Raw genomic sequence first — 16691 nt, forward strand, 5'->3', positions numbered from 1 at the left:
GGAAAGATCTTTGTGTGTTGGTGGGTGATGTAGCGGAGATCTAGAATGATGACTATCATGGGCTTGAGTTGAAGACTCTCGATATAGCGGAGAGACGGCTGAATCCTTGAAGGTGGGAAGCACCGAGACTTCACGGAACGAGTGTACACCGAGAAGATTAGCTCACTGTCCTCGAGGTCAAAGCGATGGTTCCAAGGATTCAGTAGCAAGGATGTCTTCTGGTAAAGATTCGTGGACAGATGGAGACTGCGATTGGATGCAGATGACCTCGTCGGTTATGACATCGGTGGGGGTCGAGAGTTCCACTGGAACAGTCAGTGCCACCGATTCCTTAGCCGAGGTCGAGTGTGAGGTCGATGTTATGGTATGGTCGGAGGGTCTCGAGTCCGAAGACTTACGGTCAGCCTTCGCTGTGGATTTCGAAGGTATCGAATCCGAGTGATGTTTAGAAGGCAATTCCAGTGTTTTTTCTTGGAGTCGTCAGATTTCTTGGTGTGTTTTCCAGACTTACTGGGAGCCGATGTCACGGAAGCTGCCGATCGAACCATGTCCCTTTGCGGAGTTAGGGAAGGTGGCGAAGTATGAGACCCAGAATCGTGGGGCATAACAGGCTGCAGCGAGGATTCCAGAAGGTGGCTTTTAAGTCGCGCAGCATGATTCTTTTTGGCCTGTTTTCCAAACTGGCTACAATGAGCACAGGTGTCCACCCTGTGGGCCTCCCCCAAACAAAATAAGCACAAAAAGTGTCCGTCAGTCGAGGGAATTTTGGTTCCACACCGGATGCACTTTTTAAAAGTTGTTTTGGGGTCCTTCCCTTCCATATGCCCGGGGGGGGGGGGGGGTAATAGTAAAGAAGATAAAGTCCTTTTTTTTTCTTTCTTTCTTTTTTTAGAATAACGATACCAGTTGAAGAACGAAGAAGAGGTCGGAGAGGAATTGAAGAAAAAACTCAACGAGGTTGAGGAGACGCAACGAGGTAGGTCTAATCCAAACGGCGGTTAAGAAGAAACTGGGTGAGTGGAGCGCCTTCCCTTCGCTCCAGGCATGCGCAGTGGATGCCTGCTCCCCAGATCGAGAGGAAATGCGCGCCAAAATAAACCCTTAGGCTATCTTTGAATTCTCCAAGGTCGGGTTCGTTTCCAGGCGGAAAACCCATGTGTGGGACTGCACAGAGACCACGATGAAGATCTTCAAGATTCACCCTTTTGGTGTGGCAAAGGTAGACTTTAGGTCCCCCAACAGGAGTCTGAGCATCACCTCAACTCTCCTGAGGTGTTCTCAGCCTGCTACTCTTCTAACCATCTGTGGAGCCATGGAAATACCTATACAGTTCAGGTATCTTGCTTTGTTTGCATTTTGCCATCATAAAGCTCCAACGTCTACTAAGCATCAAATCATTAATTCCTTGGCCGTATAACCTCGTTGTCTGGAGCGTAGCTTCATTGCAGGATTTGTTGTGCATGCTTTGAGAGACAAACAGTGGATTAACCTGACTGGCAGTCTGGTTATTAACCACTCTGTCTCAGCACTGTCTCCATCCTGCCCCCGAGCAAAATGATAACGAACGATGACCACCACTGAAAATAGCCAGCAGCATGTAAACTGCAGGACAATCTAAGACAGGGACCCCCAACCCTGTTGAGCCTCAATGGTCACGTTTAGAATGCTGAGAACAGGGAATGGGCCCCGACACAAAATGGCAGCCATGAGGGACTGGGCCAGTCAGAGAATGGCTACTGGTGGGCACTGGGACCAATCATAAAAAGTGAGGAAGTTGCAAGACAAGCATCCCCAGCTACGAAGTCAGTCGTTTCTGGGTTCTCCTGCTCCAGTGAAGTGGAGGAGAACCAAGATGGCCTCTGTGCTTTGGGAAAGCAGCAAAGGGGCACCAGGCAGGAATTTTGTTTGAAAAGGGATGCTGAGGTGGGCACAAATTAAATGAATTCTTAACTTTTAAAAAATGCCTTAACTTTAATGCCTTTTAAATACTGGCAAGGGCTGGTTTGCTGCAGAACTTCTCATATCCTCTCCGGGTTAGTTTTGCTCCCAGTGGGTTGGAGGGGGAGTTTGACTGGAATTACCCCCCACCTCCACCCCAGAGCTCCCCACCCCGTCTACCACTCCGGTCAGCCAGACACCATTCCAGGGTTGCAAAATCTAAACCCTCCCCATTTTAAAGTCCCCCCTCCCACAGTTGCAAAAAAGACATCCAAACCCAGGCTTCTGGCTCTCCTGAAAAAGGCTCAAGGTTATTTTATTTGCCTGAATGAGACAGATTTGTATGGGAGGAAAGCTCATATGAAGCCAGTTGCCACTGCTTCCTCCAGCAGCAGACTGTATTTGCTGTCAACAGCTTCTGATCCCAGCTCAGCTGCCACCCGCCGCACACACCTCAGGCCTCTCAGAGGAGCTAGCAACACCACCTGCCCCACGCAGCAGCTGCCTGTCCTCTAGCCAGAATCCCTACCCAGGACACACACACCCCCAAGTCCCTGCCACCAGAGCACCAGCAGTGGCACAGACTACAACTCCCAGGGATCTTCACTTCAGGTCTTCAGCTGACCCCGCCAGTGCCGCTGAGTCTTTCCCCATGTCGGAGCGCAGAGGTGGACAGGAGTGCTTTTGCTTGGGCTGTTGGGAGGAGACAGCACTGCCCACCTGCAACACGCAGCAGCTTCCCTGCCGCTGCCACTTCCCCAGAGCCTGGTATGGGTGGCCTGAGCCTGAGGGTGCAGAGATGCCTCAGTTGGGTGGGGGCATTGCAAATGCAATAAGGGGCACCGCCCCCACCACCCCACCACTGGTTACAGCCCTGGACACCAGAATATCCACTGGCAGGGGCCGTGGAGCTCAGGGAAGCCACACTGAGGATTCATTGGCCTACAATGATAACAATCGTATTAATGCATTTCTTCAGGTGCTGACAGTCCGGTATACAACAAGAAGACCCTGCAGGGGGCAGCAAGACAACAGTTAAATAGGATAACGCGCTCAGCACCTTCTCTCCTATCAAGTGTCATTCCTTGCCTGTCTCCAGATTGCTGCTCTCAGGGCAACGTCTTGCTACTTCTTGGAAGTTGCACTATCATTCTCTCTCCCCTTCTCTCTCAGCCAGTGATGTAGCTTTAATATCTCTTTAATAACAAGTATAGTAGCTCCTAAATAAAGCTTTAGCTATACCTTGTCAGTATTAAACGTGCTACTGGGCTCTTACTTTAGTCTGTGATATTCCCGTGCACTTGGGACTCTTTGCAGGCAGCCATCCAACAGGGCAGGAGTCAGGAAGGACTGCCAGCCACCTTCTGAGCCTGTAGCTTGAGCAACAGCAGCACTGATGAGTGTGGATCCCACTGCTCTGCTGAGTGGGGGAGCAACTCTCTTGCTCCAAGACTGTCAGAAGCTGCCCAGACAGCTGTTTGGCCAGCACAGATGCCCCCCTCTCAAACAACACCATTTCAAAGAGATAAGCAGTGATTAGCATGACTACCCTTCTGACAGTCTCTGGGTGGCTGCTACAGAGCAAAATTTGAGTCCATTGGCACCTTAAAGGCCAACAAAGTTAAAGAGTCAGGGGGATGCCTGTCCTTTTAATTTCCTTTGGAAACAGGAGGAATTCAGAGAGCTCCCCTCCCCCTCCTCAGGAAGGCAGGATGCTTCTGTGCAGCCCCACAGAAATCAAAAAGCAGAAGGTTTCTCACCTTGGAGACACCTCTCAGATGGCTGACAGACAGCCTCATTCTTTCAAGCCTCCCCACATCACAGAAGAAGCTGATGGAGAATCTCCTGCCCCCGGCAAGAGAGGAGCAAGTGATGTCCCCTTTCCATCTGAAACCGTGGCCGAGTAAAGAAGACATCCCAGGGTCTGATCCAGTATCATTTACCACAAAACCAGCCTCCCACCCACCCAATGCTTGCAAGGTGCCTTGGGAGTTTTGCAGTCCTGCCCTCAGCCAGAGGCACATATGCCAGTCTCCATCCATGTAGGTGGCTCACACCGTGACAGGGTTAGGTTTCAACTACTGGGTTGAAGTTTTTTCTCCCCTTTTTTGTTTTGGTTTCACACCTTGATGGGAACACCTGCAAGAGTTTGCTTCTCCCAGGTGAGGCACTTGCCTCTCCCAGAACACTCCGGGCGGTGTCCTCACAGGCCAGCCAACGGCTCCCCCAAAGGCTGCTGAGACTTTAAAGCAAGGTGGGCTGGGGGAGGGGGGGGGGGGTCAACGTCCCCTTAGAAATAGCAAGTGGTGGGGGATTTTATTCCATGCATTTGCATGGGATGTGCAATTCCAGCCTTGAGGCGTTTTCAGGAAGGGACAGAGGCCACCCATCTCCTCACACGTAAACCATTTTTCTTGGCCCACTGGTCCTCCCTCCCCAAGGACACAACTGTCCTGTCAGCCTCTCCCTGCCCTGTGCTCACGTTTTGAGAGTGCCTGAAGTCATGAGCTCCGTAACCAGCACAATGCAGACCTGCCCCTTGACAGAGGACTTCCAGGAGTCGTAGAAGCGGACAATGTTTGGGTGCTGGAGCCCTTTCAGCATCTCCACCTCCTCGCTGAAGCGCTGCCGCTCTGCCTTGGACAGCTTCCGGGTCTGGGGGGGAGAAGAGCATGTGGAGAAAAAGAAGAAACGGTTTGGATACAGCCAAATCAAATTCATTTGAAGTTCAATTATATTTTTAGAATTTCAGATTTTGAAATTTGTTTTAATCCAGATTTCAAAATGCAGTTTTGAGCATCGAGTCGGTCGGTGCCAACAAGGTGGAAGTCATTTTGCTCAGTTTCAGAGCTGACTCCAGGAGTGTGGCTGAAAGACGGGCCGCTCGTTTTTTTCTGGTCTGTCTGGAAAACCTTGCACAATGAGCGCAGGAGTCAACTCGGTGGCTCTCTCGTAGGCACAGCAGACAGAGCTTGTGGCCATCTGAAGGGGCGATTTTGCTTCCACAACGCACACAGCGTTTGAAGAACCCCAAGCGCTTGTCCATACAAAGACGAAAAAACGACGGTGAAGAGATGAAAACGGGCAGAAAGTACCAAATGGAGCTACGGAAGAACGGACTGTTCGCCGCGGTGGTCAGAAGAGAACTTGCGGGATATCCATGCCCCGCCCAGTGGGCATGCGCGGTAGGGGCTCTGCACATGCGCACTGGCTGCGGAGCACAAAAATCCCGGGCTTTTTAACGTACCAAACGGGATTGGCGCAGGAGCCATATCCCATGGGTGTGAAGCACAGAGACCATGAAGATCTTTAGTAACTTTAGCAGTGCCTTAACACTCTGTGCAAGTGCAGAGGCATTTTTATGGTTATCCTTTTTCATGTCATTTGGGGCTCAACTGTAGTGTTTAGAATAAGTTTTGGGGCTGAATCTGGCCTCAGAATTAATCCACAAGGTAATTCCAAATCCATCCCATTTCATCCCCTTTTGAATTTGCTCTTGTTCCTTCTTTCCAAATATGCATGTAGAGGCCTTCTTGAACTTGGCTGGAGAGAGGCAGTCTGTCGATCTGTGTGCACGTGTGGGGTGGGGGTGATATTTGAGGAGGGAGCCTCTGCTTGGCATTCATGCTGTGTACACATGATTCCTCCCTCCCTCAAACTTGGTGGATATTACATTGCTGTGAAAGGCCTTGGGATGGATGGGGCCAGCAAAATATCCACTCCCCCAGCAGCCGCTGTTTGCACCCATTGCTCCAGCTGAACCAGAGCCTGTGGGGACTTGTTGCTTCCTTGTGGTCTGTGCTCAGGAGAAGGGAAGACCTTCAAAGAATCAGGGCAAGCAGTGGGGCTAGAGAGAGTCAGCCGAGTCTTCATGGGCCGCTGGGCAGAGAACTGGATTGGGTTGGTCTCACCATCTGTATTATAGGCTCAGGGGCAGGTTTCTCAGTCATTTTGTAAAATGAAAGCTTTGGGGTCGGTTGGCTGCAAGGATAAGGCCCAGCAAAGAAGCAAGAGAGACGAATTCTCTTGGGTGGAGGGACTCAGGAAGAGCTGAGTCAGCAGCTGGGGTGGATGAGTTCAGCTCTCTTGGGACGGGGTGTTCCAGTGAGTTCATCCCAGGGCTGACAGAATCTTCTCAGGTGCCCTCTGGCATTAACAGCTCCCAAGAAGCTTGAGAAAGGCTGTGGCAGGACACATTCTTGGCATGTGCACAATCATTCGAGGTTCACTCACACACTCCCACCCCCTCACTTGGGAAAAATTCTAGGAACTTTTGTCTGCCTAAGATTTGGGGGCATCACCACCCAGCAGCGAGGGATGGCTCAGCTGAAGGCAGCTTCATATTTATTTATTTACTTCATTTGTCCCGTCCTTTCTCCCCAAAGGTGGCTCGCATCCTCTCCTCCATTTTGTCCTCACAACAACCCTGTGAGGTAGGCGAGGCTGAGAGAGGGTGACTGGCCCCCAAAAGGTCACCCAGTCAGCTTCCATGGCACAAGGGAGAGTTCAGACCTGGGTCACTTGTAACCATGATACAAGGGGGGCTCTCAGTGTGCCAATATGTTCACATGTTCCTCTTTGTGTTGAGGCTTTGGAACCGGCAAGAATCCAGGCCCAAGTAGAGTCTTATTGGGGCGAGGGGCTGATGTTATTGGGGGGCTTCTTTGTGGCCTTCTTTGGGGAATCATAGAGTCCTAGAGTTGGAAGGGACCATACAGACCACCTAGTCCAACTCCCTCCTCCATGCAGGATCAGTCTAAGCATCTCCGACAAATAATCATCCAGCTGTGTTTTGAAGACTGCCAATGAAGGGGATCTCACCACCTTCCTAGGCAGCTGGTTCCACCTCTAAACTACTCTGACCGTAAATTCCTCCCCCTAATATCCAGCTGGTACCTTTCTGCTTGTAATTTGAGCCCATTTCTTCTGGTCCTATCCTCAGCTTCCAAATGGAACAGCTCCTTCCCCTCCTCTAAATGACTGCCTTTCAGATATTTAAATAGAGCAATCATGTACTTGAAGATAATTTTTTTAAAAGAATTGCAGATTTATACCCCGCCCTTCTCTCTGAATCAGAGACTCAGAGCGGCTTACAATCTCCTATATCTTCTCCCCCCACAACAGACACCCTGTGAAGTAGGTGGGGCTGAGAGGGCTCTCACAGCAGCTGCCCTTTCAAGGACAACCTCTGCCAGAGCTATGGCTGACCCAAGGCCATGCTAGCAGGTGCAAGTGGAGGAGTGGGGAATCAAACCGGTTTTCCCACACACTTAACCACTACGCCAGACTGGCTCTCATCAAGTACTAGAGCATAGAGAATTGCGTGGAATTGTTTTCTGCGGCCCCAGAAGATAGGACCAGAATCAGTGGGTTGAAATTAAATCAAAAGAGTTTTCGGCTCAACATTAGGAAGAACTTCCTGACAGTTAAGAGCGATTCCTCGGTGGAACAGGCTTCCTCGGGAGGTGGTGGGCTCTCCTTCCTTGGAGGTTTTTAAACAGAGGCTAGATGGCCATCTGACAGCAATGAAGATCCTGTGAATTTAGGGGGAGGTGAGTTTAGAGTGGTTCCTCAGTGGAACAGGCTTCCTCCTTGGGAGGTGGTGGGCTCTCCTTCCTTGGAGGTTTTTAAACAGAGGCTAGATGGACATCTGACGGCAATGAAGATCCTGTGAATTTAGGGGGAGGTGAGTTTAGAGTGGTTCCTCAGTGGAACAGGCTTCCTCCTGGGGAGGTGGTGGGCTCTCCTTCCTTGGAGGTTTTTAAACAGAGGCTAGATGGCCATCTGACAGCAATGAGGATCCTGTGAACCAGGCCCAAAACCAAGCCCTGCAGCACCCCACTGGACACCTCTCTCCAATCTGACGAAACTCAACTGACAACCACTCTTTGGGTACGGTCCTCTAACCATTTTCCTATCTACCAAACTGTCCTATAGTCCAGTCCACAGTCTTCCAGTTTGCCCATCAGAATGTCATGGGGAACCTTATCAAAAGTTTTACTAAATTTCAGGTGAACCACATCACCAGAGCTCCCACAATCCAGTAAACTTGTTACTTGATTAAAGAAGGAAACCAGGTTAGTCTGGCAAGACCTGTTGGAGACAAACCCATGCTGACTTCCTTGAATCACCAAGTTATCCTTCAGATGCTCACAGATCGACCCCTTTAAAATCTGCTCAAATATCTTTCCAGCAAGGGAAGTCAGAAAAGGAAGCCTGTCTGACCACAGACTGCACAGGCAGGAAGAGGGGTGTTGCGGGGCCCCTTCGTGGGGCTGCTGAAAGCAGATGCAGGCCAAGATTCCTTCTCAGCTTATCCTTCATGTTCAAAAGGCAGGAAGAGCAAAGATCCTCCTCCTTGCCAGAAAGGACTCCGCTCCTATTGCCAGCTGCCCTGAGATGGCCAGAGTGAGGAGAAGGGCAAACCCACCAGAGGACGGCTGCCTCACCTCTGTCCAAGGGAAGATGACCAGTAAGGGGGGGGGGCACCAAGGCTGGATATAAGCTCTGGGGGCCCAGCAGCTCTCTCCTCTCTCCTTGGATCCCAGCCGTGTTGGTCTGTTGCAGTAGCACTGAGCAGGAATTGTGTGGCACCTGAAAAGCTCACCAGATCTTATTTCTGCACATGCCTTCCTGTTCTCGAACCTGTTACTGCAGCTGCTCTTCAGTCGTCTCTATTCAGCTTGCAAGCCGGCAGGCACAGCCGGTCTCTCCTCCTCTAGCGCCCCAGTCCCTCCTCCGGCCCCTGACTCCTGAGAAAGCAAAAGCCCCTCCTCTGCACGTTCCCCACCCCAGGGACGCCCCAGGTCAGGAGCCACTTCTGCTCTCTCTGTTCCCCTGAAGAGATGGGCCAAAGGAAGCCTCAGAAGCTTGGAAAGTTAACAAGCATTCCCCAGAGAACTATTTGCTAGTCTCAATGGCTAACTGGGCCAGACTTTGTTCAATTGGTGAGCTTTCTCCCCCCCAAAAAGACAGAGCCTTTGTTCCTAGAAGTTTGGGTGGTAATTATGTATGCTAAGGGTAAAGAAACAAGTATAATCTTTGCCATTTGGGTTGAAGGAGCTTCCTTGCGAGGATGGACTGGTCATTTAACTTCCAGGGCACTTGCCCTGAAGGGTGGGCAGGGGGAGCAGAGCCAAGGGGCCACCTGGCTTGGAGCCTTCATCGGCAATGCCGATGGGTGCCAGTTTTCCAGTTGCCTCCTCCTGTCCCACGGGGCGTGAATGCCCACAGTTGGCCCCACTGAGCTCAGTTGCCCTGCAGTGCTGGTTTGTCCACCATATGGGGTACTCAACTGAACTTGTCCCAGAGCCATTTCCCTTCCTGGGTCACTCCTGCTTCCTTGGGTCATCTGATACTTGAGCTTCAGAAACTGATTTTTCTTCAGCTGCCGCTGGGAAAAAACTGGACCCTTGCATACTGAGAACGCTAGCCCCACTTCTCCACCAGTTAAAGACAGAATGGGCCAGCACCACGAAAGGAAAAGGCCAAGAGAAGGAATTGGGAAGGATGGCCAACGTATCAATTGAGAGTCACAGAACCAAGAAAAGTATGCTCTGATTCTAAGCAACAGCAAGTTAAACTCATACATCATTCCCACAGGTGATCTTGCACAGCTTTTTCTACACATTTGGTGAGATTGCCCAAGAAACGCTCAGAAGGCTGCAGATTTATACCCCGCCATTCTCTCTGAATCAGGGACTCAGAGCAGCTTAGGCTCTCACAGCAGCTGCCCTTTCAAGGACAACTCCTGTGAAAGCTCAGGCTGACCCAAGGCCATCCCAGCAGCTGCAAGTGCAGGACGGGGAATCAAATCTGGTTCTCCCAGATAAGAGTCCGTGCACTTAACTAAAACACCAAACTGGCTCTAGAAGGGAGATGGGGAGCCTCCAGGGCAAGGAGGGCTCATGGTGCTAGCCCCCTCCAGCCTCCTTTAGGGCAGAAGACAATTATAGATTTGCAAATCGATCACTTACTCTTGGTGGGAGACGTCTCCATGTCTTTCTTCCGGGGGGGGGGGTGTTCTCTGACAACTATCCACCTACCTCTTATGACCGACGGTCAGAGAAGGACTTCAGACAGAGCCTTAAGGGAAAGGTGGGTCCAAAGGTGACAAAACAGACTTCAGAGGTCTCAGAAATCAAAATGGCTTCAGAAAGCACTTTTTTCCCTTTAAGCAGGACTGGCCTCAGGGTGGCTGGTGCCTGAGGCGAGCCCCCCCCCTGCCTGCTCCCTCCCTCGCCCTGATGTGGCAGAGCACCATGGCAGCAGCACCCGTGCATCAGAATGCGCATGCTCCCCAGCCACCATCACTCAGCCCAGCTGCCATTGCTTCTGGAAGCGACAGCAGCTGGCCACACGTGTGCTTTGAGGCATAAATGCCATGCCACCGCACTCGCCCATTTCCCTCGACAAGGAGGCAACAGTCAGGCCCAACCCAGTGCCCCCCAGGGCCACACCCGTCAGCCGATGTAACTTCACTGAATAAAATGCTTAGCTGAACTGTAGCCATCTTTAAACGCTGTTACTAACCATCTTTGCACCTCACCTCAGCAATGTTTAGAATTGTGGCTTTGTATAGTCCCCTTTGATGTACCCCAATACAGCCTGCCACCTAATGCTACAATGTATCAGTCTCAATCTTCCTTCCTTCCGATGCTTATAGATTATCAAATAAAGCCTTAACCTTGCAACAATTCAAGGTCTGGTTGATTTGAGATCCCATCGTCTGACAACACCCCAGGCAGCGGCCTAGGATTAGCCTTTAAGATTAGTGTAATTGGCTGCCAGTGAAGTGTCAATTAATGTGCCAATTAGCATTGTAGAAAGTCCAGAAAAGGGCAACTAGAATGATTAAAGGGCTGGAACACTTTCCCTATGAAGAAAGGTTGAAACGCTTGGGGCTCTTTAGCTTGGAGAAACGTCGACTGTGGGGTGACAAGATAGAGGTTTACAAGATAATGCATGGGATGGAGAAAGTAGAGAAAGAGGTACTTTTCTCCCTTTCTCACAATACAAGAACTCGTGGGCATTCGATGAAATTGCTGAGCAGCCAGGTTAAAACGGATAAAAGGAAGTACTTCTTCACCCAAAGGGTGATTAACATGTGGAATTCACTGCCACAGGAGGTGGTGGCGGCCACAAGCATAGCCACCTTCAAGAGGGGTTTAGATAAAAATATGGAGCAGAGGTCCATCAGTGGCTATTAGCCACAGTGTGTATGTATATATATATAAAAAATTTTTGGCCGCTGTGTGACACAGAGTGTTGGACTGGATGGGCCATTGGCCTGATCCAACATGGCTTCTCTTATGTTCTTAAAAAAGAAATTGGGGAAGAGAGAGAGAGGCCCAGAACCTACATCTTCCAGGAAGCCCCCCTCTTCTGACCTGAAGTTTGACACCCCAATTCCAGGTGTGTATGAAATCTGGGTGAGAAGAGGGTACCCTGTAGAAACGGTGGGGGTGCTCCCTCAGGTCCCTCCAGCCCAAGTCTCAAGTTTGATTCAAGCCTAGAATCTCTCTTTAATGTCAGTATTCAGTCTGTATAGAGGAGGGAGGCTCTGAGCATGAAAAAGTGCCTTTCTCTCTGCATTAAACAACCACAGCTGGCTCATCCAATATCTGGAAGTATGATTGTAAATAAATATTTTTTTTTTTTAACCGGGAAGCCCCCTGAATTCAGTATATTGAGCAGATAAAAGAACAGGGCTTGCATCTCCTTATTATCACCTCTGCAGATACAGCATTCCCAGCCACAAAATCCTGACTGCATTTAGCTAGCTGTACTGCAAAGCGGGCCACTTTCTGTGTTTCGTATTTATCCACATAATTTAATAGACTTGTGACACACGATAATTCATACAACAGCAGCCCATCAGCTTAGAAGATTTGCTCCCTGGAAGTCTGCCAGATCCTCAGTAGCTCCTGAGCCAGACGGGAACAGCCTTTGCTTTGCAAAGCAGATGACTGGCCTGCCCTTGGAGGGAGGGATACCATGGCTTGTAGTCAGAGAAGGAGAAGTGCCCTTTTTGGATGAAAAGACTTCATCCAGCAAACAAGCAGCTCTGCTTGGCAAGAGGTGGACTGGAGACTGGAGAGATTTGGGGAGTACCATTTTACAATATCATCTAATCTAGGCTTGATCAGGGATAAAGTAACTATGCCCTAGCAAGAACTCGTAAGAAAACCCACAGTTCTGTCGAACACATCTGCTTTAGGGGGAAGACATTCCAGGTCAGAAAGTATTGCCTCCATACTGGACTGAGCCCCGGCACCTCCTTCGTTCCCCTTAGTTGGCTGGCAGAGAAGCATTGTTAATCCACAGGAGTGTGTGGACATATTACCAGTTTTTTCCAGAGAATGCAGCATCTCTTTCCTTGGGACGTTACGCATAGCGAGGTCAGCAGGCGCCAACCTTCTTGGGGTCCTAAGGCAAGCGTGAGGCATGTTTGTTGTGGCTTTGCTTCCAAGCATCCTGCAGCACTGAGGCGCCTAGCTGCGAGAGGGACACCTTCCTTGGTGGAGCTATTCCTGCTCCATGCCTCTCCCCCTTCTCCTCAGCTGTGCACAATGGAGCTTTCAGAGCGGCTGGCCGCACACAGCTGCATCTGTAGCAAAACTTCATAAACACCCCATGTGTAAAAACATGATCCACCTCCAGCTCCACCACAGAAGCCCTGGCCAATGGGAAGGTGAGGCGGTTCCCCCAGGCACATGGAGGCAGTGTGGCCTAACAGACGGACGCTGGCTTCCACAGACACCAAGTCCCTGGCAAAAGTGCCACTTCTGAACATGTTTGGTCTGGTTTTCCTGTAGTTCTTCTTCCAACTGGGCTTTTTGTGGGTTGGCCCAGGGCAGGGAGGGGCATGGGCTGCTGTGTGTGTTTATGGGACTTAATTTTTTTACACACACACACACACGTAGTGGGAAGTTTTGTCACAGATGAAGCCCCAGTGACAACTGACTGGGGCACTGAACTTGGCACTAACAGCAGGTCTGTCATCTGCCCAAGTGGTGTCCAATTCTGGTTTGGCAGAGGAGAGAGCTGCGTCCTGGCCAGCCCCCCCCCCCTCCATTAACAGCTGCTGCAGGCTTGACTCCCTGCTCCCCCCACCTTCCTCCAGCACCCATTTGAGAGGAGAGAATGGACAGTGGGAACAAAAAGCTAGAGCTCCCCTACCCATGCTCAGTCCAGCTGTTGCACCAGCCAGCCCCAATGTTCCCCCACATTCCCCCCGCCCCCAATGAACGGAGCAGTTCTCATCCTGAGCAAAATGTAATGGCTGTGATCTTAAAATGGACAGTGCAAAACCCTGCGCAGCTCCAGGCTGCTCCTGCGCAGGGCTTCCTATCTTAATAAGCAGCTGCTCAGGTGCACAACTCACGAGGGAACTCTGACCAGCACTTCCTACCTTAGGGACCGTCTCTCCCCATATGAACCCCAGAGAGCACTGAGGTCAGCAGGGAAGAGCCTGCTGACTATTCCCGAGCCAAAAGAGGTAAAGCTACAGAGTACCCGCACTCGGGCCTTCTCTGCTGTGGTTCCACGCCTATGGAACCAGCTTCCGGAGGATATGCGGGTCCTGCGGGACTTTGAACAGTTCCGCAGGGCCTGCAAGACGATCCTTTTCTGAATGGCCTTCACCGACCCAGAGAAAGACTGCTGAGCAAGCTTACCATCTGCATAATAGCATCAACATATTAGTTAATTTTATTGCTTTTTAATTAAATTGTTGAATTGTATTTTACTGGTAAATATTGTACAATGTAAATTATTAACTTGTGTTGTTAGCTGCCCTGAGCCTGCCTCGGCGGGGAGGGCGGGATACAAATAAAAAATTGATTGATTGATTGAGAGCTGCCAATGAAGTGGGGTGTGCCCCCCGAGCACTCGGTGGTGTCTTCCTTCGCCCGTCTTTGTCCTTTCCCCAGTTCTCTGCTGTGGTTCAGGAGCGAGAGGGCTCGGTGGAGCTTTGGAGAACTTGGGGCCAGAGGTGTTGGTGTTCAGAGGGCACCAAAGGGGACAGGGAAGACTTAGTTGTGGCTTTGTTGTGCTAGTCTAGTGGGTTGTGAGAAGCCATGTTTGTTCCTTTCTGCTCCTGACATTCACACAGCTGAATTTTGAGCAAGCAAATTAGAGGTCGCCTCCTGGGGCTCCCGTTCCCCGGCACGGAGCCCGGCCTGCGTTGTGGGGGGGCCCTCAGGAAGCAACACATACCTCAGGACTGGGTCTGCCAGAAAGCCCAGCCGCTCTTGCTTCCCATGCCATTTTGAAGTTGTCCAGCTCCTCATGGTTGGAACATTGGTGGTCCCTCAGGGACAGCAACCTGCTCCTTGGCAGTGGGGCTGGTTCAAGCTGGGCTGTGCCAGATCTCCGCAGGCCAGGCTCTGGTGCTGCCCATTGCAGAGGCCTGGGGCTGGCCTGACTGCCATATACCCAGCCTCCGCGGGCTCTAGGAACAGGGGTGGGGAAGACTGGTGAGGGACAGGCCTGTGCCCAACTTCTCTTACCTCAAGAGGCCAGGGGTGATGCCAGCTGAGCCATCCTGATCCAAATGCAGGGAGAGCAGTCGAGAGAGATCCAGAAAGAGACTGAACAGTGTAGGTAAATCACGGCTAGGCTTACGTAGCAAGGAATCCCCATTTAAGTGCATAGTATTATTTCTTTGCCTTTTTAAAGAAAGATATTTTTATCTGTCCTGAGTCTTAGGGGTATGGTAGGGTACAGCCCCAAATTATTTATTTTTATTTATTTATTTTATTTATTTATGATTTATATCCCGCCCTTCCCACAAAGGTGGCTCAGGGCAGCTCACAACAGATAATAAGACATAAATTCATGCCAGTTTTTGACGGCGCTCCATTAACAGCGTCGGGCAGGGTTAAGAGCCTGGGGGTGCTGTTGGAGCCTTCATTGACGATGGAGGCTCAGATAGCAGCCACTGCCAAGTCCGCTTTTTTTCATCTTAGGCGGGCGAGGCAGTTGGCCCCCTTCCTGGAACGTGACGACCTGGCAACAGTGATTCATGCTACGGTCACCTCGAGGCTGGACTACTGTAATGCCCTCTACATGGGGCTACCCCTGTGCCGAACCCGGAAACTGCAGTTGGTGCAGAACGCTGCTGCCCGGCTGTTATTAGGGCTCCCAAGATGGGAGCACATTCGACCGGGGCTCCAGGGTCTGCACTGGCTGCCAGTAATATTCCGAGTCCGGTACAAGGTGTTGGTTATGACCTTTAAAGCCCTATATGGCCTAGGACCTGCCTACCTTAGGGACCGTCTCTTCCCACACGTTCCCCAGAGAGTACTACGTTCAGGTTCACAAAACCTGTTGATAGTCCCCGGGCCAAAGGAGGCCCGCCTAAAATCCACCAGGGATCGGGCCTACTCAGTAACGGCACCTTATTGGTGGAACCAACTGCCGGAAGAGGTGCGGGCCCTGCGGGATCTAGGGCAATTCCGCAGGGCCTGTAAGACAGTCCTCTTCCGGCAGGCCTATGATATTAACTGACAATGCAAAACATCCTGGATGAAAAAATGTATCTATAGGCCGCCGGTTTTTACTCTATCTTGTTTTTACTAAATTATGGTTTAATGGTATTTTAATTGTTTAATTGTTTAAACTGAAACTGTTTAATTATTGTGTTGTAAGCCGCCCTGAGACACCTAGGTGAGAAGGGCGGGGTATAAATCTTAATATAAATAAATAAATAAATAAATAAATAAAATTAAATTAGCATTTAAATATATAAGCAGTTAAAACATTCAAAACATTTAAAACCTTAAAAACATCAAACCTTATAACAGCATGTATAGCAAGAATCTGGTAAAGCTACATTAGTTTCCCATCTCAGCCGGAAGAGGGTTGTCTTACAGGCCCTGCGGAACTGAATAAGGTCCCGCAGGGCCCTCACCTCCTCCGGCTGCTGGTTTCACCATGTTGGGGCCATAACAGAGAAGGCCCTGTCCCTAGTAGATTTAAGGCGGGCTTCTTTTGGCCCAGGGATAACGAGAAGATTTTGGGTTCCCGATCTCAGTACTCTCTGGGGAAGATTAAGCTATGGTGCCAGGTAAGAACCTACCCTTGGTTTCGCTACTGGATCGCGGGGCCTGGTGTCCTGGGCTTCAGAAGTCTGGCTGCAGAGTTTTTATGCTGTCCCACAGGAATGCTGACTCTTATTTTAGTAGAGGACTGATTCCTAAAGCATTAGAGCTCCATCTTCTCAATCTGAATTTATCTGTTCCGCTATTGTTCCCCTTCCTCCAGAGATCCCAAAGCACATGGCACTGAGTTCCCTCTGACTTCCCCTGAACTTTTAGTACCTGCAGAGAACTGGATAACCAAATGTTCATGAGTTAACTAAACTCCCTATCTCTCTCCCTGACCTCCCCCTAAGAGACAGCCACCACCACCACCCAAATCCTTCTTGAAGCTCAAAACCAGAACTAGATCTGAGCAGAAATTTGGGGCGGGGAGGACGGATTTAAGGAACACAAACTGAACTGGTACCTGCAGCTGAGGTTTGCGGTTTGCTGACCACAGATGTTTTTAAAGGCAATGTAAGAGAAAATAGGACGGAGCTATTTTTTGAAAGGACAAGCAACAGAAAATCCTATGCTTGTGCAAGATGGATTGCTTTAAAAAACAGACTTTGGAAAGCTTGACAAATGTCCCCTCTTTTTTAGCAGGTCTCCTGGAAAGCACCTGCAAAGGGGGGACAGGCCACAGGAATTGTGACTCCACAGCATCCA

General features: G+C 50.4%; 1 protein-coding gene across 1 annotated transcript in view; it reads right to left on the reverse strand.

The window, feature by feature from the left end:
• Positions 1-16691, reverse strand: part of WNK4 (WNK lysine deficient protein kinase 4) — a 51706-nt gene that overhangs the window by 29181 nt on the left and 5834 nt on the right. Inside the window, exon 2 of the mRNA XM_060255277.1 lies at positions 4421-4593. Within this exon, the coding sequence (XP_060111260.1) occupies positions 4421-4593 (173 nt within the window). The remainder of the gene's footprint in view (positions 1-4420; positions 4594-16691) is intronic.

Source organism: Heteronotia binoei, chromosome 15, assembly GCF_032191835.1.
Source record: "Heteronotia binoei isolate CCM8104 ecotype False Entrance Well chromosome 15, APGP_CSIRO_Hbin_v1, whole genome shotgun sequence".
Classification (NCBI taxonomy): Eukaryota; Metazoa; Chordata; class Lepidosauria; order Squamata; family Gekkonidae; genus Heteronotia; species Heteronotia binoei.